Source organism: Athene cunicularia, assembly GCF_003259725.1.
Source record: "Athene cunicularia isolate RWA chromosome 13 unlocalized genomic scaffold, athCun1 chr13_part1, whole genome shotgun sequence".
Classification (NCBI taxonomy): Eukaryota; Metazoa; Chordata; class Aves; order Strigiformes; family Strigidae; genus Athene; species Athene cunicularia.
Window position 1 is genome coordinate 1,587,743 of NW_020799117.1, and position 26,533 is coordinate 1,614,275.

The 26,533-nt window shown below is 40.6% G+C and overlaps 1 protein-coding gene across 2 annotated transcripts in view; it reads left to right on the top strand.

The window, feature by feature from the left end:
* AFF4 (AF4/FMR2 family member 4) overlaps positions 1-26,056 on the top strand; it is a 49,569-nt gene extending 23,513 nt beyond the window's left edge. For both annotated transcript variants that reach the window (XM_026857958.1, XM_026857959.1), the window contains exons 6-22: positions 4,712-4,748; positions 6,199-6,247; positions 7,584-7,604; positions 8,160-8,214; positions 9,242-9,279; positions 9,630-9,792; positions 10,324-11,241; positions 13,443-13,531; positions 14,854-15,091; positions 17,189-17,286; positions 17,990-18,053; positions 18,201-18,337; positions 18,721-18,792; positions 19,514-19,607; positions 20,735-20,778; positions 21,640-21,860; positions 22,446-26,056. In XM_026857958.1, coding sequence (XP_026713759.1) covers positions 4,712-4,748; positions 6,199-6,247; positions 7,584-7,604; positions 8,160-8,214; positions 9,242-9,279; positions 9,630-9,792; positions 10,324-11,241; positions 13,443-13,531; positions 14,854-15,091; positions 17,189-17,286; positions 17,990-18,053; positions 18,201-18,337; positions 18,721-18,792; positions 19,514-19,607; positions 20,735-20,778; positions 21,640-21,860; positions 22,446-22,564 — 2,457 coding nt within the window. In that variant the 3' untranslated portion in view covers positions 22,565-26,056. The remainder of the gene's footprint in view (positions 1-4,711; positions 4,749-6,198; positions 6,248-7,583; positions 7,605-8,159; positions 8,215-9,241; positions 9,280-9,629; positions 9,793-10,323; positions 11,242-13,442; positions 13,532-14,853; positions 15,092-17,188; positions 17,287-17,989; positions 18,054-18,200; positions 18,338-18,720; positions 18,793-19,513; positions 19,608-20,734; positions 20,779-21,639; positions 21,861-22,445) is intronic.
* Positions 26,057-26,533: the final 477 nt, after the last annotated feature.

A 26,533-nucleotide genomic window follows, 5' to 3' on the forward strand; every position in this document is an offset into this window, starting at 1 on the left:
AACGTACCTTTCCTTTTACTTTAAAATTTTTGTTTCATAAATCTAAACCTTCTACAGAATACTTCTGAAGCTTTCAAAATGCCATTGAGCCTTTTTCCCTGTGAGGGAAACAGCTCTGCACCATTTTGTGTAGAACCAAGCAATTCTACAAAGTAGACAAAGTAATGGAGGCTGGCTGGTAAATGCTGAGAAATTTAAATGTACTTTTCTGCATAAATTGATTTTTCCTCATAATTTTGAAGTCCATTAATAGCTGTATTAGCTCTTACATTTTCAATTACAAAAAAAAAATGAAAACAATTTTAAAAATTAGATGTTTTGCTAAAGAAATTTTCGGATCACTTACTCTGAAAGATCCTCTTCCTAACCTCCCGTGTACTTAGTAACTACTGAAGTGTTTAAGCTATTCATTCTAAAGAGAAATCAGTCGCTCTTCGCTGCCGTTGACAGCACAGGGCACGTTTCCAGGAGACCTGCTTGAGCTGACACCTCTGAGGAAGGAGTTGTCTTGCTCCCAGCTGCTTGCTCCCTCCCCTGAGGCTGGATCTGGCAGCCCCAGCTGCAGGGTTTTAAGGCAAACTGGCACTGGCGATTGTTTGCCTTGAAATACAGCTTTGCAATCCGCAGTATCTTGGAAGCTGAGGGGTAGGCAGTGAGGAGATAGGCAGGGTAGATAGCTGTGGGTAGCAACTTTAGCAAATACGGTTCAGCTTGCGATAGCTGACTCATTCAAGGATTCATATTTTGTTTCCTGTATCTACTGATTACCAGTAAAAGGTTTACCTTGACAGTATAATTTTTCTCCAGACTCCACATATCTCTGATACGGATTGGGGGTACTTCACCCCTAATTTGGCATAACTTCAAAGTGAAGAAATTACCCTGTTCATCTTTTAAAGGTTACCTTCATAATAATTAAAACAGCACTTTTTTTCTGACCAGGCTGCTCTTCTAGAGCACCACTTGCTGCTATAAATTTCCCGTTTGATCCAAACTGCTCCCCAAAGCAGAACAGTTCAGTGAAGTAATTTAAGAAGATTTTCTCACTGCGCTCTCTAATGTAATCTGTCTAAACCGATTGTCTTGCGTGAGTGCTTTGACATCACCTTCTTTCGGCCAAAGGTTCCAGGTCCTGGGTTGTAAGTGCACATCCACAGAACTCCTTGGGCTGGTGCAGAGTTAGACGGTTCAGGTTCTCCTGCTGGCTGGGTGTCCCGGAGCTCTGGGCAGTCCTGTTGTCATCGCCTTCCGCGCGGCGTGTTCCGGGCTCACTGTGTCTTGCTTTTGCTTCTCTCCAGTGAGCTGAAAATGCAGAACGTACTGTACAGTTCTCAGCTTTACTTTTGAAGGCGTATCTAGAAATAAATCTTGTCGGCTATTTTCTTAGCATTAGATCAATATTAATCTTGCATATATTGCTTTTAGTCAGGGTTTGTTTGCTGTGTTATATAAAACTGTGAACTTGGAAATAATTCTTACCTTTTATGGTAAAGAAAGAAATTCCCCACCTTTCCTCTTCAACAAAGGTACTTATTCCGCTGCTTTGAATAGTTATTCCCAAACCTTTGGGGAGATGTTTTCCCTTCACACGCTTTTGAACGCACTTGATTGCGGGGTTGGTAGAACTGCTTGTTTCTGCATTTCTCTGGTATTTGACTCCGTTTGGGAAGAAGAAGGTGTGCAGAGATACACGTGTCTTTGTGACGCAGAGAGAAACTATGTAAGATTGCACAGTCTTGTTGATGTTTGAACAAAAAAGGTAGGTTGTGGTTTTTTTGGAACCTGTCAACCTGGATTGTGTTTCTTCACCCAGTTTGCAAAAAATTCCATTTATGGCTGCTCTGAGTCTTTTGACTTTTTGCCAGCTTTTTTATTTTGTGGCTGCACATCTTAGCCATGGAACTTTGTCAAACTCTCTCTCCGCATCCAAAGCCTATAATTTCCTCTGCCTTCTCCCCTCTGTCATTCTTGGCAGCAAGATCTTTGCAGAATTCCAACAAGTTAGCGAGCCATAGGCTTGTGCAGTCTGGACCCAGAGCAGAATTCAGAAAACAAAACAAAACAGTGGTTTACTTTAATCAAGGAGTACTGTTCGAGGAAAGCTTGTTCTCTTTAATACTGTGCTCAGTTTATTTGCAAGTGATCTGCTGCAGTGTTTCACAGCACTCCTCTTGTGTGCAGAAGTTCTGTTTGTTTTGCCTGCACACGTAAAATTAAGCTCCCTTTGGTGGGCCAGTTGATTTTGTTTGTAAGACTGTTGGGATAAGGTGATTTTTCCCTGTGTGTAGGTAGTGAGTAGCTTGAAGGAACACAAACTCCTGACCGGGGCCTCTCTGCATTACTATAAATATATCTAATAATTATCAGGAAGTCTTTGAATCAGATGATAAAATAGGTCAGGGGAAGTTTTATGGATGCAGGTCCCTTGATCCACTGTAATACAGAAACTTTCTTCTGAGAAATGAAAATGAGATCTGACCTGAGATTTCAGACGTTACGTGGAAATGGGTCCCATCCCCACAACCGGGACTGCAGCCAAGCTGGTAACCTACAAACGAGAGCTGGTACCCAACTGCCCTTCTGTCCTGCTGGAGAGTGGTTTTCTCTCTCAGTTTTTGTGTTTGAATACAAGCTGCGATTTTGTTTCCTGCTAAAGTGTCTTCACTATCTAACCTCAGCAGTCTATATTATACTTTGGTTAAAAGGGTTTCCTTCCTTTAAGTTGTTTTGAATTTCATCTTTCTGCAGGAGACCTTTAGACTTACACTGCTGTAAATAATGTCAGAGTTGAAAGTATAGCTTTTTATTTTTAAATCTCTGAGTTTCTTAAAGAAATACACATTTAAAGACAAAATAGATGGCAAGAGAGTTGGAAAAAGTTGCACATTTAAACATAGCACCTCATTAAAGTGCACTTAGCTGAAAGACTCCACTGTGCCTTAGAAATAGGAAGTTGACTGAAGTGAGCGATGAGGCAGGTGCTTTCTGCACAATTTGGGATAGTGGATTGGTGAGAAGGGGTGCCAGTTCCTCATCTTCTGCTCACCCCGACGCAGTCGCTCTGTAGATGTGGTGTTTGATTACTGTGTGGTCTTCACTTCTTTTTTGACTTACAGTTTGTCAGCTTCTCTAAGCTGACAGGGAATCACGCTTGCGCTCCACGTACCTACATAAAAGATAAAAATCAGGTTTTATTTTGAAGGAAGTGTAGCTGTTGCTTTCTGTTGAAGTCACAAGGCTCCTCTCCAACTTCATCTTTGCTTTAGACTTTAAACCTAAGTTAATTTTATTTTTATTGTCCCTTTCTTTCAATTAGTAAAGGTTAGAGGCATTTGAAACACCTTACAAGAAAAGTTACGTATCAAGTTCCCTATCAACAAAATACTTGCTTGGTGCATTATTGCAGCTGCTTTCACATTTGAAATAAATTTAAGGGAGATTGGAAATAATCTAAGTCTGCTTTGCTGTGTAAAGCTTTTGTGTGATTAAAAAATTAAATTTTCTAAATGGAGTATATAACTGCTGCACATCACTGACTTAGCTGTTTGTGGAGACTGGTTCACAGTTACACCCAAAAACCTGGAATTCATTGTTGAATTGTAATTCTGGTCTGCCACTGCCAGAGCATTTAAGTAAAATGTGTGTGTATATAACTTTATGAATTGAGTCAAATATTTTCAATTTTTATTTATGGGGCCAGCATTTGTCCTCATTTTAAAATGAGGTCGGGAAGGTCCTATTTTAAAATGGCACTCCAGCCTAGAAGTAGGTTTTCGGTAACTTGGTATCCTCTGTGTATTTGTTTGTTAAAATAATATTGTAGGCTTTAAAAAAAAAAATAAATTATAATCTACTATGTCTTGGGAGTTAGAATTGGGTTTTCTGGGATGGGAATACTGAAGATCATAGAAACACTAAAATTTGCAAGGCTTCATCTTTCATGCCTAGCTTTATAGGTAACAGATACTTTATGTATCAAAGGAAATTCCATCGCATTGCTCATTGGCTTTTGGAGCAGATCTGGCCTTCCTTGGGGAGGGGTGATGTGTTGGCCAGCTGTTTACCAGGGACTCGCCCGGAGCCACTGCGAGAAGGAGTTTTGGGGCAGAGTGTGCAGATCTCTTCAGATTTTAAGTTTCATTTTCTCTTGGGCTCCTTTGTACCAAAGATTTTTTTAATTTTTTTTTTTTTTTTTTGCTGAGCTGATGGGTTACTATACTCATTGCTTGTCCACCACGATGCTGTGTGTGTCTGGGGGAAAAAAAAAAAAAAAAAAAAAAAGGCAGAGAAAAGACTTTGAATGAAAATACATAAAACTAGCAACACAGCTTTTCTGTGCGTAAGGAAGATAAAAACATACTGAAGATCCCTCTCCGTGTTAAACGTACATGAAGATAGGGTTTATGGAAGTCAGGTAGGGGTTCTGGAGTTTCAGCTATCACGTAGTACAGCTGCACGTGGCCTTGCTTAAAACCAAGCAAGTGGGAGAGCTGAGCTGAGGAAGAGGAGTGCGGAGCATTCCTTCCCTGTGCTGGCTGTGCCGTTACGGCCCAGACAAAGAATCACTCTTTCTGTTTTGCTGTTGGGGTTTTTTTATTTTTCAGAGGTTAGGTGCCATCTTTAAGTGGAAAGAGTATCTTGCTTAAAGCATGGTTTTTAATATGTTAAAATTCCCAGTGAAAAAAACATTTGTGATCTTTTGTTCCCTTAGGAGTCTCAACAGTCCAGTTTTGGCACTGGAGAACAGAGTAAGTATGTTAAACTTCCTGTAATGTGTTTAATGTTTTTATTGTGATTCAGTATTCTTAGTATGTCACGCTTTTTAGAGAAGGAGATTTTCCAGACTGCTTATAGGATAGAGTCTAAGCTAAGATTTTTCTGTACTTTCTGAAGTTTTAACCTATAAAACAATTACTTTCTTTCTTTTGCGTTTCTTGTTGAGCTCTAGAAAGTTATGATTCAGTTGCAAGGCTGTTGCTGTCTTCTAGGAAAAAAAATATGTATTGTAGTTCGTCATGTTGCTAATTCTTGAAAAAAAATGCCTTCCTGGTTGATCTGATTGAAAATAGCCGAGAACTAAAACAAAACACCCCTTAAAAAAATCCAAATCCCTGCTGGGGGACATCTTAGAAACCAAAATAGTGCTTATGTTTATATTTCAACAGAAAAAGCACATTGCCATTTCACTGTTCGTTTTCACTTTGTCATTTTAAAATCAAGAGAGTGATCAAGAACTCATAGCAATATCCTTGAATTTCTTGTCCCCGAACACATTTTCAGATTTTTAGACAAAAGCAGCTTTTATTTCTCTATAACTGTATTGTTGTTTTGGATATTACTTAAATTAATACTTTAACACAGGTAACATACCAGGTAGAATTTATTTTGATTTGTGCTGTGACTTTCCAAAAGTCTTTCCTCTCCCTCTTGAAGTGCTTAACAGTAAAAGAAGAACGGTTTATTCTTAGATATTCACAAGCAGCTTAATCTAAACAGCTGATACAGTGGGGAATTAAGGAAACAAATTAAAACTTAATTCCATGATGCTGAACCATAGGAGCAACTGGTCTTCAGGTGTGTAAACGAAGAGGCAAGGTTAGTCAAAACACAGAACCAGTTTTTAACTCCTGTTTGAATTTTCTGGGAAACTTTTAACAGCCTCAGTTCTTGTTTCGGTTGAGCTACGCAATCTGCCAGAATTAAAGAAAAGGGAAGGAAAACCCCCCCACAAACTGAAAAGCAGTTTGTATCAGTATGTATTTCTATTGTAAGAATTGGTTTCTGAATTTGATTTCTGGATCTAAAGGTTGCTCATTTCCTAAAAAACTACATCGGGATGCTGAAACAAGTCAGAGCTTGGCAGGCTGATTTATATCCTGCATGTTAATAGAGTAGATTAATCTTGATAGAAGCAAAACAGTTTGTCACCCCATTAATGATAAATTGCGTATAGGTTTAGACAGAAATGATTTAAATAATTTTCCAGTTTTCTTGCTGTATTTAGTATTTTGTCTCTGCATCCATGCACATCTTCAGCCTGTGGGAGATTGTACCTGGCATCAGCTAGTTATTACTTTTCTCCTGTCTACTCAGCCACTCTTGGTTTATCTAAGACTTTGTACTTCTGGCAACTGGGGAGTGACTTATTTTTCTGGCTGAGTTTTCAATTGTGAATTTCTTTTTTTTTTCTTCTTCTAGAACGATATAATCCTTCATCAAAAACATCCAACGGTCATCAATCCAAATCGTAAGTGGCTGTTGAGAAAAAGTTTCTCAAATAACAGTCGAATTTTAAGAGGCTTGGGAAATAGCTGTTTCTTTTACTAGAATTTGTCAGTTCTGGCACAGACTCTTTAGCATACTTCTCCTCGACTGGCAGGAAAAAGGGATCATCTTTAAGCAGCTGTTTTCTGGGACAGCGGACAACTATGGCACATTGGAGTGAGTCACAAATACCCTGTGCTGCCTTTCTGTTCCCCTGTTTCTTGTCAGTTGTCAGGATAGGGGTGCAGGGGTTTGGACCTTGGAACTGACTTGTAAACCAGGAGGGTGTTGGTGTATAAGAATGGGCAGGATGGGACGGGACTTCCCAAACGTGTGCATTGCAGAGCTGGCAGCTGGAGGCAGCTCGAAGCACTTGCACAAAGAGACACGATGGGGAAATGTTCTGTATTGGAGGAGACAGTAAACTCTGTTTGGGACCTGCTCGAGTTTGTTTTGCTCAGTCTCTTAACTGACTGACAAACGTGTCTATTAGTTAGGCACACAGACCCAACGTTTTCCTTTGTCAGTCGTGCAACTGGAAAAAAAAAAAAAAAAAAGCAACTGGAATATTCTGGATGGCTGTAGCCCACCTTTCTCATACCCGAAAATCAATTATATGCTCTTAAAAGATTGTTTCCAAGCACGTAAGTCCCTGAAAATAAAGGTTTATCAGCTAATTGTATGTTAAATGAAAGCGGTTGTAGATTCTGAAAGCTTGTTATTCGAAGTTAACATTTGTTGTGATGCAATCACAAAACGAAGTCTAGTTCTTCTGCTCGTCTGTGCACGTTACGGTGTTAGCGGGGTTAAAAAGCACCTGACCTATGGGAGGAGAAGAGAACAACAGGAAAACCCCCGCAATTATGAAAGTCTTACAGTCAGTTTCCCCCAAATGAGTAGTTTAAGGCAATGCTCATATGCAGCAGGTAGAAATGGAAGTTCACCGCTTGGCTTTCCTTTTGTCATAGCGGCACAGCCCGCCAAGGAGGAGCTGTGCTGTTTCCCAAGCTGGGGAATGGGAGAACATCTGAGAACAAGAGGTGGCACTAGACATGTGTTGAACTGGGATGCATCGGAAGAAAGTTGAGAAAATGTTTACTGTGACAATACAGTTATAAATAATTTTTTTTTTTTTTTTTAAGAAGTGATTGCAATCTGGTCAAAAAGCATAAAAACTGAGATAAATGCACCTTTTGTAAAAGGATAGAAATGAAAAATATTTCAGGAACTAGATCCTGGAGGCTGTCATCAGTAGAACAGCTATACTATGAAACTCGGAATTATTAGACTTCTAATCCTTTCTCCTTTTCTTTCTCCAGATGTGAATCGAACCAGACAGAGTAAGATGTTTTGATTTTTTTTTTTTTTTGTAATCAAATGTGTTTTTCAATAAGCACAAGGGCCCTGCACCCTGCTGTGTTTTCAGTGTGTTCGTGTATTTTCAGTATTGTGAAATAGTGTGTGTATGCCTGACTGCCACAAATAATTATGGCTTTGAATAATAATCAAATAATTATGGCTTAGAACAGTTGCACTGTTGCCACGAGACAGGAAACAGCCACTGGTGTTAGCTTTCTTGATTCTGTTTAAAAGGGTATTCTTGGCCATTGTGTGTAAGAAGCTGAACGTACACAAGTTAGCTGCTCCCACGTTAGTAAATTGTGTCAAATTTCCTTTCTTAATTTAACAGAATGGACTAAGCACTCAAAGTACTAGAATCCTTATTCTGCTCTAAAGAATGATTTAACTCACCAGTGTTAGAATGGCATTTGGTGGATTTCACCCACGCAGCCTACTTCATAGTATAAACAACAGCATGTTGAAATGTAGAAGAATGCTTTGAAAGTAATTAAAGTACGTGGAAAAACTTGTCTCACTTTCTCCTTTTTACTTAGTATGTTGAAAGATGACTTAAAACTTAGCAGTAGTGAAGACAGCGATGGAGAGCAGGTATGTCCGTTAAACCAGAGTTTGAGAAGAACGTAAAAAATGCATTCGTAGTTCAGTACTTCAGCAGTGCTCAGTATTCCAACAGCAAACTGAGCAGCTTAAGATGACGTATGTGGTTCAGAAACTAAAATCAGACGGGATGTTTTTAGACAAACTTTGGGTATTCCTAAAGGTAAACGGGGGGAAAATGATCTGCTTTGTGAAAACGGTGTGCTTTTATCTAGAAAAATCTCGTTTTACTGATTTCAAGTGGGCTTTCTCCGCATGTGAAGGGGCAGTAGTGTCATTGAAAACATGTGGAGCGGCCTGGCGTTTAGAGATAGAGCCCTTCACGTTCTGCCCCTCCGCTTAAAGCGTACGTGGCATGAATGTCTCTGTGCGTTAGTAGCTTGGGCCTGCATCTGGGTTGATAAGGGATACAGTAACTGGGAGTGTAGCAGCACCTTTATCTTTGTCCAAAAGTCTGTTTTCCTCTCTGTCAATATTAACTCTGTGCAGCTTCTGTCAGAAATAGCGTCGAGCGTGCGAAATTGAAAATACCTGTAGGGTCTGTGCTGTCAGCAGGCATCCACGCTCCTTTTTTTCGTTGCTTTTCTTCCTCTCCCCAGTTCTAGTTATTGATTTTTATTTTTTTTTAATATTAAAAACTTTGAGAGAGTGCATTTAGTTGGGTAACTCCTAATACCCTGGGCATCTCAGGAATAGCATTGTAAAATGTAGAGTTGTCTGCTTCGAAAAGATGAAAACGCAGTATTAGCGAGTGGTGGAAGGAGGAACTCCTAGAGCTGCAGTCAGCGTGTGCACGACTCTGAGATAATAGGTTTGTGGTGAAAACTCGAATTTATTTTCACTTCTGTTTAAGGAAAACACAGATAAATTTAAACTCCTGCAAGTACTGAATTAAGATGCTATTCGGGCTACATAATTTTAAAAATTTAAAGGCTCTGAATTGATGTTTTGCAATTTAATTGTATAGACGATCCCAAAGTAACTTCTAGAAGCTTCATGCTCTTTTTCTTAATTGCAGGACTGTGATAAGACAGTGCCAAGGAGCACACCTGGAAGGTAGGCATTCCTGGCAGACTCTGTAGAGTGGCGATATTTGGCCCAGTCAGCACTCTTGGTTTGATCTTGTTTCTAAAATTCTATGTTTGTCTTTTGTGTTGAAGCAAAAGGTGATTAGAAGTTAATCAGTGATTAAATACCGTATATCCTGCAAATTGCACTAACCGCTTTGGGAGGGGGGGAAAAAAAAACAAGGGCTGTTTGCTTCCAGGGTGTGAACTGTGTTCAGTTGTGTTGAACCTCCTAGTAAATGTTAATGAAAAGATTTTATTCTTTCTAATGAAAGCACTTCTCGGATATATTTGTGCCTTAGATAGTGTTTGTTTATTTTTCCTCATTTTTGTTTTCAGTAATTCTGAACCTTCACAGCATAACAGTGAAGGAGCAGATAATTCGAGGGATGACTCGAGCAGCCACAGTGGATCTGAAAGCAGTTCAGGATCGGACTCTGAAAGTGAAAGCAGTTCCAGTGATAGTGAAGCTAACGAACCCTCACAGAGTGCATCCCCCGAGGTAGGATTTGACATGTGTTTGGGCCGTCTTCATTAGCTGGACGTTAATCCTGCCTTTTAAAAGCAGAAAAGAATAATAAATTCTCAAAGTGTTTTTTAAAAAATCAACTGGCAAACATGGGATCATTTCCAAGATGGACTGTTCTTTTGCTGAAGCACCTGTAATTGGATATGGTAACGATTCTCTGTATAAGCGTGCACTTGATGTTTGAATTTGAGGTGATTTTTAACCACCAGTTATCTCTTGGAGAGCAGAAGTTAGATATGGTAACGGGACCTTAAAAAACCGCAGGCTTTTAGTCTAGAAAGCTGTGGCAGCAAATATTGCCTGTTGATAGCAGCTGCTGCTGATGAAGGAAAAATGAGAGCTGTTATTTGTATCTGTATTCATCAATTTATATAATTCATTATTGATCTCAGGTTTTTTGGTGTACCTGTTGCTTTGGCCTGCAGCATAATACAGCTGTCCTGTGGAAAAGATGGAAAGAATGTGAAATACTTTATCTAATGCTGGTTTTTTATTTGTTTTTAGCCAGAGCCACCACCAACAAACAAGTGGCAACTGGATAACTGGTTGAACAAAGTTAATTCACATAAAGTGTCACCAGCTTCTTCCGTGGACAGCAATATCCCATCTTCCCAAGGCTACAAAAAAGAGGGCCGGGATCAGGGGACAGGGAGTGGGTACACTGATCAAAGTGGATCCAAGGATTCGATTTCATCTACCCCGGGGCGAGATTCCAAACCCACCCAAAAGGGCTCAGAGAGCAGTCGTGGCAGGCAGAAATCACCTGCCCAGAGTGACAGCTCAACACAGAGGAGGACTGTAGGTAAAAAGCAGCCCAAGAAAGCAGAAAAGACAGCAGTTGAAGAGCCTAGAGGAGGTCTTAAAATAGAAAGTGAAACCCCAGTAGACATGGCAACAAATATACCTTCAAACAGGCATAAGGCAGCCACAAAAGGCTCCAGAAAACCCAATATAAAGAAAGAGCCCAAATCTTCCCCTCGGCCTACCACAGAGAAAAAGAAATACAAGGCTTCGAGCAAATCTGCCCAGAAATCCAGGGAATTCATAGAAACAGATACCTCATCCTCTGATTCAGATGAAAATGAGAGCCTGCCTCCTTCATCACAAACACCCAAATACTCTGAGAGCAATAGGACTCCTGTTAAATCTTCCATGGAGGAGGATGACAGCTTTTTTCGGCAAAGAATGTTCTCTCCTATGGAAGAGAAAGAGCTTCTTTCACCACTCAGTGATCCTGACGAAAGGTACCCACTTATTGTGAAGATTGACCTGAGCCTCTTATCACGAATACCAGGGAAGCCTTACAAGGATGCTGATGCACCCAAAGTGGAAAAGAAAAATGTGCCAGAGAAGCACGCGAGAGAATCCCAGAAGCAGCCATCTGACAAAAGTTCTACGAAAGGCAAAAGGAAACATAAGCAGGTGATAATTTTGTAGAGAGAGATTTACCTGTTATCTCGGCCCCTTAGCGGGTTGCTGCTGGTGTCGTGTGTGTAGCCCAGCAACCCAGACCATACCCCGCTGTAGTGAGACAGCAGCTGAGCTGACTTTGGGGAGCTGTTTTGTGTAGAACACGCTGATCAGCACTGTGCTCTTACTGGGGTTTTCTTTTGGAGTGAAGAGGGGAGGGGAGAAGGTTGCACCTGTAGGACTGGTAGCACTGGAGCTCGTGGAGCTTCTGTTCCCCTGAGCACCACATCCTGCCCTCGCATGCCTCCGCTCCCTCTGGCACCGCAGGCCAGCTCGGGCAGCTGATCCAAAAAAAAAAAAAAAAAAAAAAGTCTTCAGCTCCTTGAACCAGTGAATCATGCAATTGCATATTGTCAGGACCAGGGATGGGGCAGAAATGGGCCTGGGGCATGGCAGCAGCAGAAACCCTAATCTCAAGGGGATGCTGCTTTATTGGGAGCAGAGGGATCTTTCCATAATGATATTTAATCTTTTCCAAAAAAGCATTTCATCTTTTCAACTGTAAATAAAAAGCAGGAATGCCTGAGGGCAGTAAAATGGACAGGAGTCAGTGGGGGACCTGAAGAGAAGCCAATACTCTTAGAGGAGGGAATGGTAAGAAGTAGTTGGTGGTGTGATTTCAAACTGCTTCCACAAACCTCAGAACATAAAACGGTCTGTAAGAGTGAGCCTGTGACTGTCAGATGGAGTCAGTGATGCAATGAGTGTTCTTAAGTTTCTGGTTTCCATGAAGTTAGGACTGTGAAGTCCTGGTTCAGGGATTCCAAAAATGCTGCGCTACTTCGGATTTCCTTCTGAAAATTTCATTTTGATGGGGATTTGGCAGCGGTTGTAACACTTCGTTGACTTGTGGAATCAAAGGATTATATGATATCATTTGGAGAGTGATTTGACTCTTCAGAGGAGATAGATGATTTCAGTTGAACCAGTTTTCCTACTGAGCAACCTCAGTAAACTTGACCACTTACTGAAATTAGTGTCGTCTAGGAGACTTGACACGTAACTGCAAACACAAGTTTCTCCTGTACTGATTCCTATTTTCGCTGCATAAGGAAATTGAGAAAGTAGGAGCTTTTTTTGTAAAATGAGAATAACTCTGACCAGTACAGTGATTAGTTATTTTTTTGCACGTTACTGTATAAATCCTAATGTTCATGGGAACGCGCTCACGTGCTCCAGTGTCTCTGAGTACCCTGACTTCCATTCCTTGACCAGTTATGCCTTTCAGTACACATCGGGAGTTACAGCATTAAAGATCTGTGCTCTTACACCTAAACCAGAAAGCTTTGGTAAGACCAATGAAAATTAGGCTTTATCCCAGCAAACATTCTGCTTGTTAATTGTCTGAAATCCTCAGATTACTCTAATGCTTACTGGTGCATGCTGGAGAAGATACAAGCCTGTCTGAGGCAACTGAAGAAAAAAAACCCCCGTTTCCCCCCACCCCTCCACTTGGGAGGTTTACCAGTGCTTCCCACACAACTGCAACGTGATTTCTACACGTTACTTGCTCGTGTGCTTCCCTGACCACAAGGCTCGGGGCTGCAGCATCGGGGTAACAAAAGCGAAACCTTTGGGGTTTGAATCTGGGTTGTGTCACCAGATGACTTACTCTGCGAGGCCCTATTTTCCATTGTAATCACTGTATCGATACTTGCAGTGCCTGCTGAAGGCAGCTTGAGAAACTTACCTTCAACACCTTTTGACTTGAGGATTAAATTCTATGAATTTAAAGTCTTCAGCATCTCTGCAAGATTTTTACCTTTTTTTGGCATTCATTTTAGCCTAACCTCTGTTAGGCTCCACAACATAAAATATGTCTCTTGATCTCTTATTGAAGCCTTTGACAGATTTTTTTTCTGGTATTTCATGGTGATAATATATGTTTGTGCTAAAATGAACAGCTTAGCTGCTACACTTTTTATGCAGATCAGTAATTTAGAAGCCAGACTTTTGTTTTTCTTTACGTTCCTATATCAGGGTCCGGTCAAATATTTGATACAGACTAGATGCTGTAGGACATGATTTTGTGGTCTGTCATACCTTATTCTGTACACTGCAAAGCACCTGCTAAATTAAGTCTCTTCATGTGAAAGATTGCCCCTCTTAGGGAAGATATAAATGTGGATGCATTTCTTGTTTGCTTTAATCAGAATGAAGATGAAAACAGAGCCAGCGAAAGCAAGAAAACGAAACTGGAAGAAAAAGTTACATCAGGACACAAGACTTCCAGCAGTAGGGAGTGAGTATCTTGGCTGTGTTGTCAACACTGAAGGCTCAGGGTGATGGAGGAGATGATGGGTGTTGTCTTCCTCCCCCTCCCACCCCCTCCAACAACATGTTTCCTCATTATTAATCAGTGAATAAAATCTCATTCTTTCTTACCCTTCAGACAGATTGACTTCAGAGTTTTGGCTAGTAGTTGGTAGAAATTAATTTCCATAACCAAAAACGTTGGCCAAGGACAATTGTTTTACTTACCAGAAGTAAGGTCACCCCTCATGTGAAGGGTTGGTGTGTCATGAGTGACACAAAAGCAAAGTGATACAGAATGAGCAAATCAATAACACTGTTTGATACTCCTTTACTTGTACGCTATTTCTGTAATTTTCCACGCTTTTTGTGAGAGCTGTTATACTTTTATTTGATTTATTTCCTGGTTAGTGTTGATCACCAGGAAAGAGTAAGGGTTTTTTTCCACTGCCTCTTAAAACTCTGCTATTTCAGATCAAGCAACTGAAAACCAGTCTAATTATGTCATGGAAAATATTGCTGTGGAGTAATTGCCAAATTACAAATATGTGAGAAGCTGCAGCACATCAGATGCTAGAAAAGTTGTTTGCACATTCTGAATTAAACAGTGTCTTATTATTTGTTAGGAAACAGATGTAGAATGAATGGATGCATTTTTAGCTTGATTATGCGCTTTTTTTGCCTGTTATTTCTGATATTTGCTTGATTGCCAGTGCAGTTATCTGAAGGATATTTAATTAAATGAAACTGTATGATTTTATAAAAGCAATGTGTAGAAAGTATTATTACGGGAAGCCAGAAATAGCCCGAGAGCAGCCAAGGTAAGAGTGTACTGAAAGGCCACGCTGAAAAAGCTTTCCTGTTTCCTGGGTTCCAGAGAACATTTATCTGGGCCATCTTTTTTTCTGAGCTGTTAGGCTGACTAGTCTGCAACAGACAGGCTGGCGCTAACGTTGGCATTAATTTCTTACGTTGTAAGTGTTTTAGGGTGTTTTGTTTTTTTTTTTAAGAACTGTTGTAGGGATGTGGTTTTATGGTTAGAACTTGCCTACTGTGTTTTCAGGTCAGAACAAATAAAATGGTGAAAACGAGTTCAATCTGGCTTCATAGAAACCTACTCACCAAGAGGATTATTCTCTTTCTTTTTCTCCATATATAGTTTGCTAGGTCTAACAATAAAAATCTTGGGGTTTTTTTTAAAAATATATATATTTTTTTTAAATAGTAGTGTTTTGTTTTTTTTCTTTGGGTTTGGTTTTGGGTTTTTTTAAGGAAAGAAACCCCAAACCTGAATTTGTTAATTTTTTCCAGGTCTTCAAAGCCAAGTGCTGTTAAAGAGAAGGACTTACTGCCATCTCCTGCTGCCCCAGTCCTGCAGAAAGATGTCAAGCAAGAACATGGATCCCGGAAGAGGACGGTCAGTCAGTCGTCGTCCTTAAAGTCCAGCAGCAACCTTAGCAAGGAGAGTGGCAGCGGCAGTAAAAGCAGCTCATCTTCCAAACAAAAGAAGACGGAGGGGAAGGGTTCTAGCAGTGCTAAAGAAACCAAGGTAAAGGGCTTATTCTGTAAATGCCTTAAGCCTGTTTTCTTTGCAGTTTGACATGCTCAGTGCGATCTAAACAAGAATTTGCAGTTCAAGCTAAAACATAATTAGTTTTAGATATGTGTTCTTTCATGTCATAGTGCTTAAGTGCCTTGGAAGTCTATAAATTAGAAAATAACTTGGGAAGGATTGTGGAATATTAACGCTTATTCCTACCAAATTCTTATGTTAATTAGTGAAATGTGTTTAGTCGTCTTCTGATTACTGATGCTGCTTATTTAGAGTTTAATTTGTTAATAAGAAATGTCACTAGAAAGCTGTTTGCACAATAGGAGATGGAACAATGAGGTTACTCTTGTCTCATCAGAGAAGATAGAGATCTTGTCCTGATTTTTAAGGAGAGCAGGAGCTCGGTGTCCCCGCTCAGTGCTAGGATGCAAAGCTGTAGCTCTCATTTTGTGACTCTGTAGGACTGCAGAAAGATTATTTTAACTCCAGTTTGGGAATGTACAGAGCTCTGTGTGGCTGGAGTGGAGTTAGAAAGATGGTGCAGAAAATGGTCTTTAAGGTATTTAGGTTAGAAGGATATTTAGCTATGTCAAAACTTAAAAATATTATAGGAAAATGACACTTGTAAGTCAAGTCAAGTTCTAATATGCTTTTTCATCAGTATATAAATGTGACTTGCTGGACAGAAATTAGCCTGTGAGGACATCTGAGAGAGTGTTGTTGAATACCTGTGATGAGCAGATTTTATGGTACAGCCAGTTGTTGGGTACAATACGTTTCACTGGGAGGGATTTCACCTTTGTCTTTGGGATTCCAAGTGTGCTGGTGGGGCTGCCTGCAAAGCCCCAAAGCCTCCGATGGAAAACTCCAGTTTAAGCAGCTGCTGAACCTCAGGAGTTGGATTTACAGCCTCTGAAAACCTTACAAGCAAAGTCTAAAAATAATTGGGAAAGATAATTGATTTGGGGAGGAGTAAAGGAGCAAATAGACATTAGCAATGGGCAGAAAGTAACTTAGTCATCAGGGTGGAGTTCATGAGTATCTGAGCTGGGAGATGTGCTGTGTTAGTTCAGAGGCCAGTACCAGGAGGTTTTAGAAGCCTGGCAGGTTGTGTGTGCCGGTGGCTGCAAAAGACATCTCCAGGAACTGCAGATAGTGAATTTACCTTGCAGGCTGAGGCTTTGCCCTTTCTTTATTTATCAGCGTAGAAACGTCCCTAAGCCAGTTGTTAATTTGTGAGGTCTTTATCATTTTATACTTCACGTATGCTTAGTCCTGTCTTTCTCAAAGTATTCTGTGCTCTCCCTGCCTTGTGCTGCGTGTTTTATTATTGTTTCTGCGTTACAACGGGAGATAGGACATCGCTGTGCAAACCTGGTGCCTTGCAACTCCGGGATCCTCCCGCTTAGCAATAACCTGATAAATGTAGGTTGTGAAATGCATCTCTGTAGGTGGCCTTTGGTCACGATAAATCAAGGAGCGGAAGACAGAGATGAAGCTGGGGAGCTGTTTTATACTGTTTAGCTACTAAAAATGGATTCGTTTGTGCTTCACAGCGTGTTTGTGGTGTCCAGTCTTTAGCCCGAAGTGCCATGTTGAGCCATTTACATTTTAGGGGAGCAAGGACACTGTCTTGTGAAGACAGCCAGTTTCTCTCCCTGATGTTTATCCTTCCAATTTTTTTTTTTTTTCCCCAAGGCAAAGACATTCAGCAGAGCGTGTTGTTGACAGAAATGAGAAATCATAAAAACATTCATAATCTGTTTTTTAGAGTGGAAAAACAGGATTAGAAACAGTGACAGGGGGAGATTCAGGGAAGGATTTCCTGGACCCGGGTGTGTCTAGAAAGCCTTGGCCGCATTCTTTCCTCTAATGGAGAGTATTAGAGTGAGGAGCTTGATTACAGCCTCTGCGTCCTCCTCTGCGCCAGCAGTAGGTGAAAGCCTCGTGGATGCTGTGTTACACTCTGTGGTGAATGGCAGCTAAAGGAGCTGCAGAGCCTCTAAGTCATGGGAGAAACTTAGACAAATGCTTTTCTTGAAGGCAGAGAAGATTCAACTGTTCTTTATCATTTGGCAACAATTTTCCTTTCAGGAAAAGATTCTGAACAATTCATCAAACTGCCCTCCCGCGTCTGGCCAGTCTACGGAAAGTTCAAAGTCAAGAAGAGCAAAACTTGTTTTTGACGATAGGTAAGAACAGCCAAAGGTGCTTTTCCCTTTGCGGGGCTGTGAGTCCCGGGGCACAGGCAGCTCCCTGCGGAGATGAGCTGTGGTTTTGCTTCACAGAAGCTGTGAAGTGGAGCCGGAGCGCTGCGCGGTGCTGTGCTGCCTGGCTGCTCCCTGGCCGGTCACTTGGCAGGCAGTTCACAGTCCTCGAGGAGGAACTGCAGCCTGCCCTGAACATTCCTGCCGCGCATGGAAGGACCACGCAGTACACTTAAATAGCTCGGGGTCGTTCTGTTGTTAAATGTGGAGAAAGTAAAAACAAATATTTTACCGTCTTGTGCAGACTTTAGGTTTCGCTCGTAGCAGCTCAAATCCCAGCGCAATGCTTGCTCCTAAAGCATTTCTCTTCGTTGTTGTTTAAATTAATTTTACAGATAAAATTATCTTTATACCAAATGCAAAAGTAACTTCCTGGTTAAGAACTCTGGAAGTGAGCACCTGAAACTAGAGAACTAAATTTAAACTATTCGTAACAGTTTTATGGTACTGTAACTACTCATACTAGTTAACCATTTTATCACCTTTTTACGATTAATCACAGCGTAGCTCCTGTGACTCGAGTTAGACACAAAAAAAATGACATTTGGCAACATTAAGAAACTTCAGTCACCAAAGGATCTGCAGTTTGGGTGGGGCTGAGTCCATAAGTTTGTGTCTTCTGTTACAGGACTTACTCAGCCGATCATTATTTGCAAGAAGCAAAGAAGTTAAAACATAATGCAGATGCATTGGTAAGTAAATCTGCAATACTCGCCCGCTTTGTGTATTGTTTTGGGGTTTGTTTACTGCTTTTGGCGTTTTGCTGCCCTTCTGGACTGGAGCTTTCTTCTATTTCCTCTTTGTCTTTTGTCATTACAAGTTTTTTCCAATCTCCTCAGTCTGACAGGTTTGAGAAGGCTGTGTACTACCTAGATGCTGTAGTGTCGTTCATCGAGTGTGGGAATGCATTGGAGAAAAATGCTCAGGAATCCAAGTCCCCGTTCCCTATGTATTCAGAAACTGTGGAATTAATCAAGTAAGCACTGCAAAGCACGTACAAAAGTCAAGTGGGTGGGGAAGAGGTCTGGAAATCAGAGTTTCTAGATTTACTAAAGTTTTGCTGCCAGTTTTTGAGATCTCTCATCATTCTCCATCACCTACCGGTTAGTTCCAGTTGCTGAGGCGTAAAGTGTTTTCATGAGATGTTTTCTCTTAAGGCTCGTGAAGTCTCTCTACAACATGAGAAGCAAAATTACTGCAATTACTATCTAGTCAGCGTGGTGTTCAGGGTCGGAGGGAGGTTCCTGAAATGGTGAAGGCAGTTGAAACTAGAAATTCATAAGGACAGCAGTGTGTTGTGGTAGATAAATGATACTGTCACCTTTCTTGTGTTATTTACTTGATGTCTTTTGTTTGTAGATACACTATGAAACTGAAGAATTACTTGGCACCGGATGCTACGGCTGCAGATAAAAGGCTGGCAGTGCTTTGGTATGTGTCTTCTCAACTTAATACAATGCACTGATTCATTTCGGATGTTTTAGCTACGTGAAATGCTGTATTACACTGAGCTCGCAGGGGTTTCTGAACCAAATTTATGAGTTTTCCAATTAGGAGTAAAGCTTAATGCTGCGTAGCTGATTGCTGTAAATTGGGGCAGAGGGGATGTTGACAACGAGGGCTGAGATTTTGAAATATGAAGGAGTAACAGCAGAAAGGATGGGGGGGGTCCTCCCTCTGTACTCACCCAGCGATAAGTCAAAATTTGGACTGGCCGTAAGGAATTGTCACCGGCCTTTTAGACTAACGAAATGGCTGCAGCAGGGGTAGGGGCCAGAACCACCCGGTGTCAGGAGGAACAGAAGGGGGAGGCCGTGGCAGAGTGCGTTGGACTCTGTGTGTCCTGACACGAGTGAAAATAAAGGAAACCCATCTAGGGGGGTAACTTGGTGTTGTCTCCTGTTCTGAGAACTGGGAACTGATTCTATCAGCAAGATACTAAATCTGCAGTTTCAGCTGAAGGCACACAAAGCTGGTTTTATTCCCTTGAGAATTTAAAGGTGTTTTATGGATATTTTTTTCGGTAGACCTGCAACTTGAGAATTAGCAGAGAAAGCTTCAAAAACGCAGCTGCTAGATTTTTTTGAACTTCACTCAGCTGTGATAAACTTGACTTTAACTCTGACTGTTCTGTTACTCTGTCTTTGGCCAGTCTGCGGTGCCAGTCTCTGCTATACCTGAGGCTTTTCAAACTGAAAAAGGAAAGTGCATTGAAATACTCTAAAACTCTGACTGAACATCTGAAGGTAATTGCATATGTATTTTCTTAAAATACTAAAACCTCATCAGATTAAAGGTCTGCTTCACTTAATTCCTCAATCTGATTTTCAGATATGTGAACTTGGAATATACCCAATTTAGAACTGGATATTGAAAGTCAATTAAAGTTGAGTACTTTAGAGCTGGGAAGAGAGAGCACGGCTGTCACGGCCCTACAGTTCCAAGCATGGTAGCTCTCTATGAATAATTTGACCTAGCCTTTGTTTTCTTCACTAGATCTGGGAGGCCTCAAGGAGAATTTGAAAATGTTTTTCTTGCTGCAGATAGAACAAGCTGAAACTTCGCTTTCATGTTTAAGCTTAAGGGAATTCAGGATCTCGGGGTGCGTTACATGGGCTGCAGCTATTCCGCCTGTGCGAAAGCTGGCACCAGAGCCAACTTCTAATTCAAAACCAAATTGGCTTGTCTGAATTTTTGTTGTTTGCATTGGGCTGTTTGTTTCTAATTACACCCCTCACCCCCCTCCCCGCTACCAGCGAATTTATCTAAATTGCTGTGCAACTGTTTTAAAAGTGCTGTCAGGGGAAGGACATCAAGTGATGTCCTTGGGATGAATTTCTCTGAATCAAGATGTTGCAGCTGAGAAAAAATATGCTTCTGTAACGTTACTCAGTCCTTAATCTAGACTGAGATTTTCAAAGGATCACTTGGAGGTATGTAGGTAGTGTCACGGGGTTTCTCTGAAACTTCCAACTACCAAACTGTGAGGAAGCAGGCTTGTCAGATTTTTTTTGAGACATCTTTAATTGTTCAGTGCCAGTAATAACAAATTTCTTCCTGTTAATGGGCTGAAAAACCCAAAATGCTCTCACAAGAGGGAGTGGGATTTAAGGGTTAGAACACAGGACTACTCCAGTCCTGTATATATTTAGTGCCCTTCTTTGTGTTGCTAAAACAATCCCTTAATTTGCATTTTAGTCATCACTAAAAAAGGATGTTGTCCCAAATTCGAATTTACTCTGATATTATTTAGAATGTTGGTTATTGCTTAAAATAAAAACGACAAAAATTTGATCAGAAATAACCAAATAAACTCTAACTAATTAAAGTATAAACATAAACTGGGTGACAAATTTCTTTTTCCCTCAAACAGAATTCCTATAATAATTCTCAAGCACCATCACCTGGTATGGGAAGGTAAGTAGTGAAAGCTGTTACTGGTATTTCTTGACTTCTGGTTAGTTTTCTACATAAACTGTGTGCCTGGGGCACTCGGAGAGGAGCTTCTCCCTCAGTAGAGTGTTGGGGTGATTGTTCTAAGGGTGGAGATTTGGATTTGGTTGGTTGTGATTCTGATAGAAGGTTTGGAAGACTGCTGCTCGTGATGGTGCTCTGCAGAGAGTGTCCAGCAGCTCCTTGTTGCAACCAAAAAAAAAAAAAAAAAGGGTCATTGTGTTACTAACACACAAGTTACTTATCTCAGTGAGTTTCGTTGTGTTTTATTTAATGCTTTTTCCCTCCAAACAATGGCTTTACTAATGCTGCAAGCCCAGATGGTTACAAGTACTTTCAGGGTTGTCTGTTCCCTAGTACAACAATAGACTTTTATTCTTTTAAACCCAACAATGGACCTTTGATAGGTTACTCTGAGTTTTAGGAGGGCAATTCCGATTTGCGTCGTGTTACCTGAGAGTGTAATATTACAGCAGAATAGTTACCAGGTAGTTTGTAATATTTTCATTATTATTCTTTAAGGTTCAATTTATTTAAACAGTGAATTTAAGATTTGATTGAGTTGAAAGGTGATGAGGTTTGGTGGTTCTGGGTGTGAAGCTAAAACGTAAAGAGTTGGAGGATCCTCAGCAGTTGCCACCAGCTCATCCATTTCGTCTGTTGTGGGGCAAATCCCGACTTGTTGCTGTGTAAAGCAGGAGTGCTTTGGCATCTCACACCCTGAGATGTGGGGAGAGAGGTCTTAGAGGGCAGCTTACAGCATGATCTGCTTAAAGTACACAAATATAATCATTTACAACGGACTGTTTTTCTTTGGCTAAGCAGCAAGCCTGTTGGTATGCCGTCTCCAGTCTCTCCAAAGCTGTCGCCAGGGAATTCAGGAAATTACTCTTCCGGGGCAGCCAACCCTTCAGGGAGCGGGTCTTCGGTGACGATCCCCCAGAGGATCCATCAGATGGCAGCCAGCTACGTCCAAGTTACATCCAACTTCCTCTATGCCACTGAAATTTGGGACCAAGCCGAACAGCTGTCTAAAGAGCAGAAAGGTGAGGGCTGGCACGAGCGGGTCGTGACGTCGGATGTACCAGAGTGTGCTGAAACGCTCACGGGCTTTGAATTTTGGAGTTGAATTTAGTGGTGCACAGGATGCTTAACCAGGTCCTCTGCGAAGGAAAGATGGAGAGTTACACCTCCGCTCACAGTGATACCCCGGGCTGGTTGTCTTGGTTGTCAGGGAGGTGTTGGAGATGTAGCGTTGTCTAATAGCAGTGTGGTTAAAAAAAAAAAAAAAAGTGTTGCATTTTCTATAAGATGTTCAGTGTAGGAAGAGGAACTTGGTACGTTTCCATCTCTGAAGTTCTTAAGTGAAACACACATTTGAGGGGGAAGGCCAAAGAAGTTTTACAATCGTTTAACTGTACTCTATTCTAACCAACCAGTCGTCTGCAAAGGAGTAAAGGACTTGGGTTAGAAAGGGCCTTTTTCCTTTAATCTTTACTTTATTCTTCCATCATTCAGCCATCTTTTATTACTTCTATCTTAATGTAAAAGATTCGTGCTGAAACGATATGGGGGTTGGCCGTGATATTTCCCATAGGTGCATGGTTTAACTTGTGCTTCTGTTGTTTCAGAGTTCTTTGCTGAACTGGATAAAGTTATGGGCCCTCTGATTTTTAACTCGAGCATCATGACAGACCTAGTGCGTTACACCCGTCAGGGATTACACTGGTTGCGCCTGGATGCCAAGTGATATTTTGAACTGAAGGAATGGAAAATCAAACACATTTTTCTCGCTGCCTCTGATTTATCTCCACAACACTGTGTCATGTCAATAAGGAAGACTGCCATAACACATTGCTTAGTTGACACTAAGAGCAAGGAATGCTTACACGTCTCCCATCCTCATTTGTGTTTTGTGTTTTAACCCCAAGTCATCTGGTTAATGGACTTCTTCAGTATTCCCGGTTTAAGTTATTTAAATATTTTAAAATTTGCTACATATAAAGGTGTAGTTTTGCTGATCTGTCATGGATAGATCATTGGAATTCCAGTCATAATACATAAATAGTCAGTTTAAATTCCTATTTATTTTAATTTTTTAATTTTGAAAAGCCCAGTTTGGGGCAGTTTTTAGCTATTTCTTCCCTAAATTTACCCTTTCGAGTACTTAGCAGAAATTAAACATAGACACTTTATTTAAGTACTTCTGTGAGCTTTGTTACTCTGTAATGTCTTGTGGTGGTAGAGCCTGTAAAAGGAATTAGGGTTGATAGGTTCTAACGTGTAGGGACACCATACTTTTCATGCCTAATGCCTATGAGTCAACTAATAAATGACAACTACAGATTTATTATTGCAGAATTTGTACTAAATAGAAAAGTTCCAGATATTCTTCTACGTATTAAGATACTTCATTTAAATGAATTATAAAGAAATTTATATGGAAAAGTATTTAGCTGGATCTGGCTTGGATTGTTTTCAAGGCAGTTTCAAAACATCAATTAACACTATAACAATCACAAAACATTACAGTAATTTGCAGTTAATGTGATGTTGAAGTCATGGTGTAGGAATGAACTTCAGTCTGATAGGTGCGATGCATACAGGAAAGGTTTCTGGAAAGGACAATCTTGTGCTTTTTTGCATCTCTTCGTTCAAAATACATTTTGTTTCTGTGCTTGTCATTTTTTGACACTTAAAGTTCATCAGTGAACTTTGTGGTTTTAAAAAAAACCCAACAAAACCAAACCAAACAACCCAACGATAGTTAAATTCCTACCAGAACTGTCACTTGCATCTTCTCCATTGACTGAGAAACCAGGAATCTTAAGCAGAAATCGAGGTGCATGTTTTCCTTTTAGGGTCTGATAGGTAATGGACACTACAGGATGACAGCGCAACGGCCATCGTGGGGTGGGAGCACACCTGCTATGACAGGGAAGTGACTGTTTTGATGCAGAACGGATTTAAAAACTCGTATTTTACCCCGTGTTAATGAAGGTCCCGTTAATGTTTGATGGAGCATAATACTCGCAAGGGAGCGACTTGGCGCAACGGAAAAGGGTTCGTGGAGTTGCAATTGACCGCTCTCAAAAAGTGTAAACCAAAGTACCTTTCCACGTAAGGTGCTTGTCTGAGTAAAAAGGTTTAAAATGCTACTGCTTTCAGTATTGCTTAGTGCCCCTAACATGTCTGGTGTGCCTTATGCCTTACTTTTAGATGAAGATTTTATGAACTGTTTACAAGATGTCTTACAGCAGGACCAGGTATACTGTATGCAGTGGTCTTCTGCAGTACTTTTGGTAAAATTCCATTTCCTTTTGAAAAGTACTAGCGTCTGTCACACAAACTGACTTCTCATTGCGGTGGTCTCCTTTTGAAGAGTCAAACTCTGAATCCTTTGGAGTGAGATTGTGGAATGCTGCTTTGTTTTCTCTCCCATTTAACCCTTTATTCTGTACCAGATATGAACGTGCATGTTCAGGAAAATTATTGCACTAAATTTTTTGTGTAGTTGTAGTTAAGTGCCAAAATCACGGCAACCTCGAGAGAAGGAATAGAATTCTACGCTACTTAGTACTGCAGTATGTCCTATGGGCTTTAAGAGTTTAGAAGTTTTGCAAATTAGTAACCTACTAAAAGGTAGCTGCATATTCGTAGAGCTTCCTTTGCGTTCCAGCGTGTTTTGTACTTCCAGAAAAGCTTTGCTACGTACGAATTGATACATGGTTAACAGACCTGTGACTTTTTCCGTGATAGCTGAATTTACTCTTCAGGTCTGTTGGAGCATCCTTTTTATTGAATCACTGTGCAAGGTCACGTTTCTGTTAGTGTTTGCTGGTCGAGACAGAACTCTGTACCCTCAAACTCCGCATCTTGGTTAATGGGACACTGTCAACTATTTTTCCTTTAATACTCTAAAGTGCCTAGCACACTTTTGACGCTATATATATATATAAAAAAAAACAAAACAAACCAACAAACCTTCATAAGAGTTGCATTCATAGTTTTATTTTTTGTGTAGTGCTGCACTAGCCAGCATGGCTGTTTTTTGGCTTGCTCCTTTGTGCACAGTTACCATTACTGTTAGCAGCAATGGTCTCATCTCTGGGAATTTTTTTTCCTTAACTAGAGTCCCACAAATACCTTTTGGTGTCACGCTGAATTGGTCTCTTAAAAATGTATCGCTTATCCCCAGATCAGTGGATCTTAAAAAATTGTCTTCAGACGACCGGAAGACTCGTTATGTCGTGTCAAAATGTGGACCTGAAGTGGTTGAAAGTGTCCCACCTAAACAGTGTACTTTGTAGTAGAATATCCTCTAGAGTGCTGTCCCAGGTCTTCCACCTGTCCGGGAGATATGCAGTGGTCTTTGGTAATCGGGAGGAAACGCCTTACGCGTCTGTGGCGATGTCCAACAGGGAAATCTGAACTCTGCACTTCCCAAAGCATATCTTCACATGGGATTTACCATTGCTTCCGAGACAAAAGTGATGTACTTTGTCAGATTCCATAGCTAAAACAAAATGCAAGTACATAATAGGCTTCCATCCCTCTGTCCAAGTGCAGGCGAACGCTCTGAACCTGCCCTTTCGTACCTCTACGTGTCACTCCAGTACTAACGCGCGTCGCTCTAGTGACTAACGGTGAGGGAATCCCCAACTCCTGCCTTCCTCAATGATTCCCTGGACGATTGTATACGAAATACATATCAACGCTGTAATTTTAATTCCCTCACTGAACGCGGTCCCAGTTGGTGAATCTTTTTAAAAAAAAAAAAAAAAAAAAAAAAAAGAAAAAAGGCTTAATCAGACTAGGCTTGCTCAGATATCAATACTATTTGAATTTGCTGTCAAACTTGCAGGTTCCTAGGTGATAAGGTGCAACCGTTTATAATTTTAAACAAATCTTCAGGACACCAGAGTAAAACAGCCCAAGACTTTTATTTTGATTTGAAACTATTAGCCATAAAGCAGAGCGTATGGATGGCTCTTCTTGGCTTTTGATGGCAGTATGCAATTTGTATTGTATGTGTCTTTTAATATATATGTATATATATATGAACTCAGTCTGTCCAAAGTATATGTTATACTTGTTTTTAGATTATGGTGCAACTGACTATATTGATATATTATTTATTGAGTGCTGAATCGCCATCTTACTGGTGATAAATATTGCATATTATACAGGAGTGCAATGTATATTCCTTTAGATTGCTGAGGCTTGATTGCTGTGATAACAAGAGGGGAAAAAAAGGAAAAAAAAAAAACAAAAAAAAAACCAGCCCTGAAATGTATTTATGAATGGCCCCAACATACAGAGAGTCAGTACTTTATGGAAATAATGTAGCGCTTGCCTGGGGCAAGTAAAATAAAGCCTTAGGCAGATAATTATGTAGTTTGCCAAAACGGCAAACTGCTGGAAAGAGAGACTACCTTTGCTGTATTTAATATTTCATTTACCGAGCAGATATTTGCTGTCACTGCAGTGTTTCTATTAAGGCAGATACAAAAGGGCCTGAGCAAGTCAAGTTTGAATTGCCCATTGGGGAGTAAACAGCTTCCAAATTCTTCGATTTCTGACAAATACTTTGGTCAGGGTTTAAATTTACTCCGTCTGATGAATCAGTGTTCTGGAAAACCCCGTGTTTCCACGCAACAAAGTCAACACTTGACATCTGTAAGCGTCAAGAGTAGCCAAAGCTTTAGCTAGCCAACTC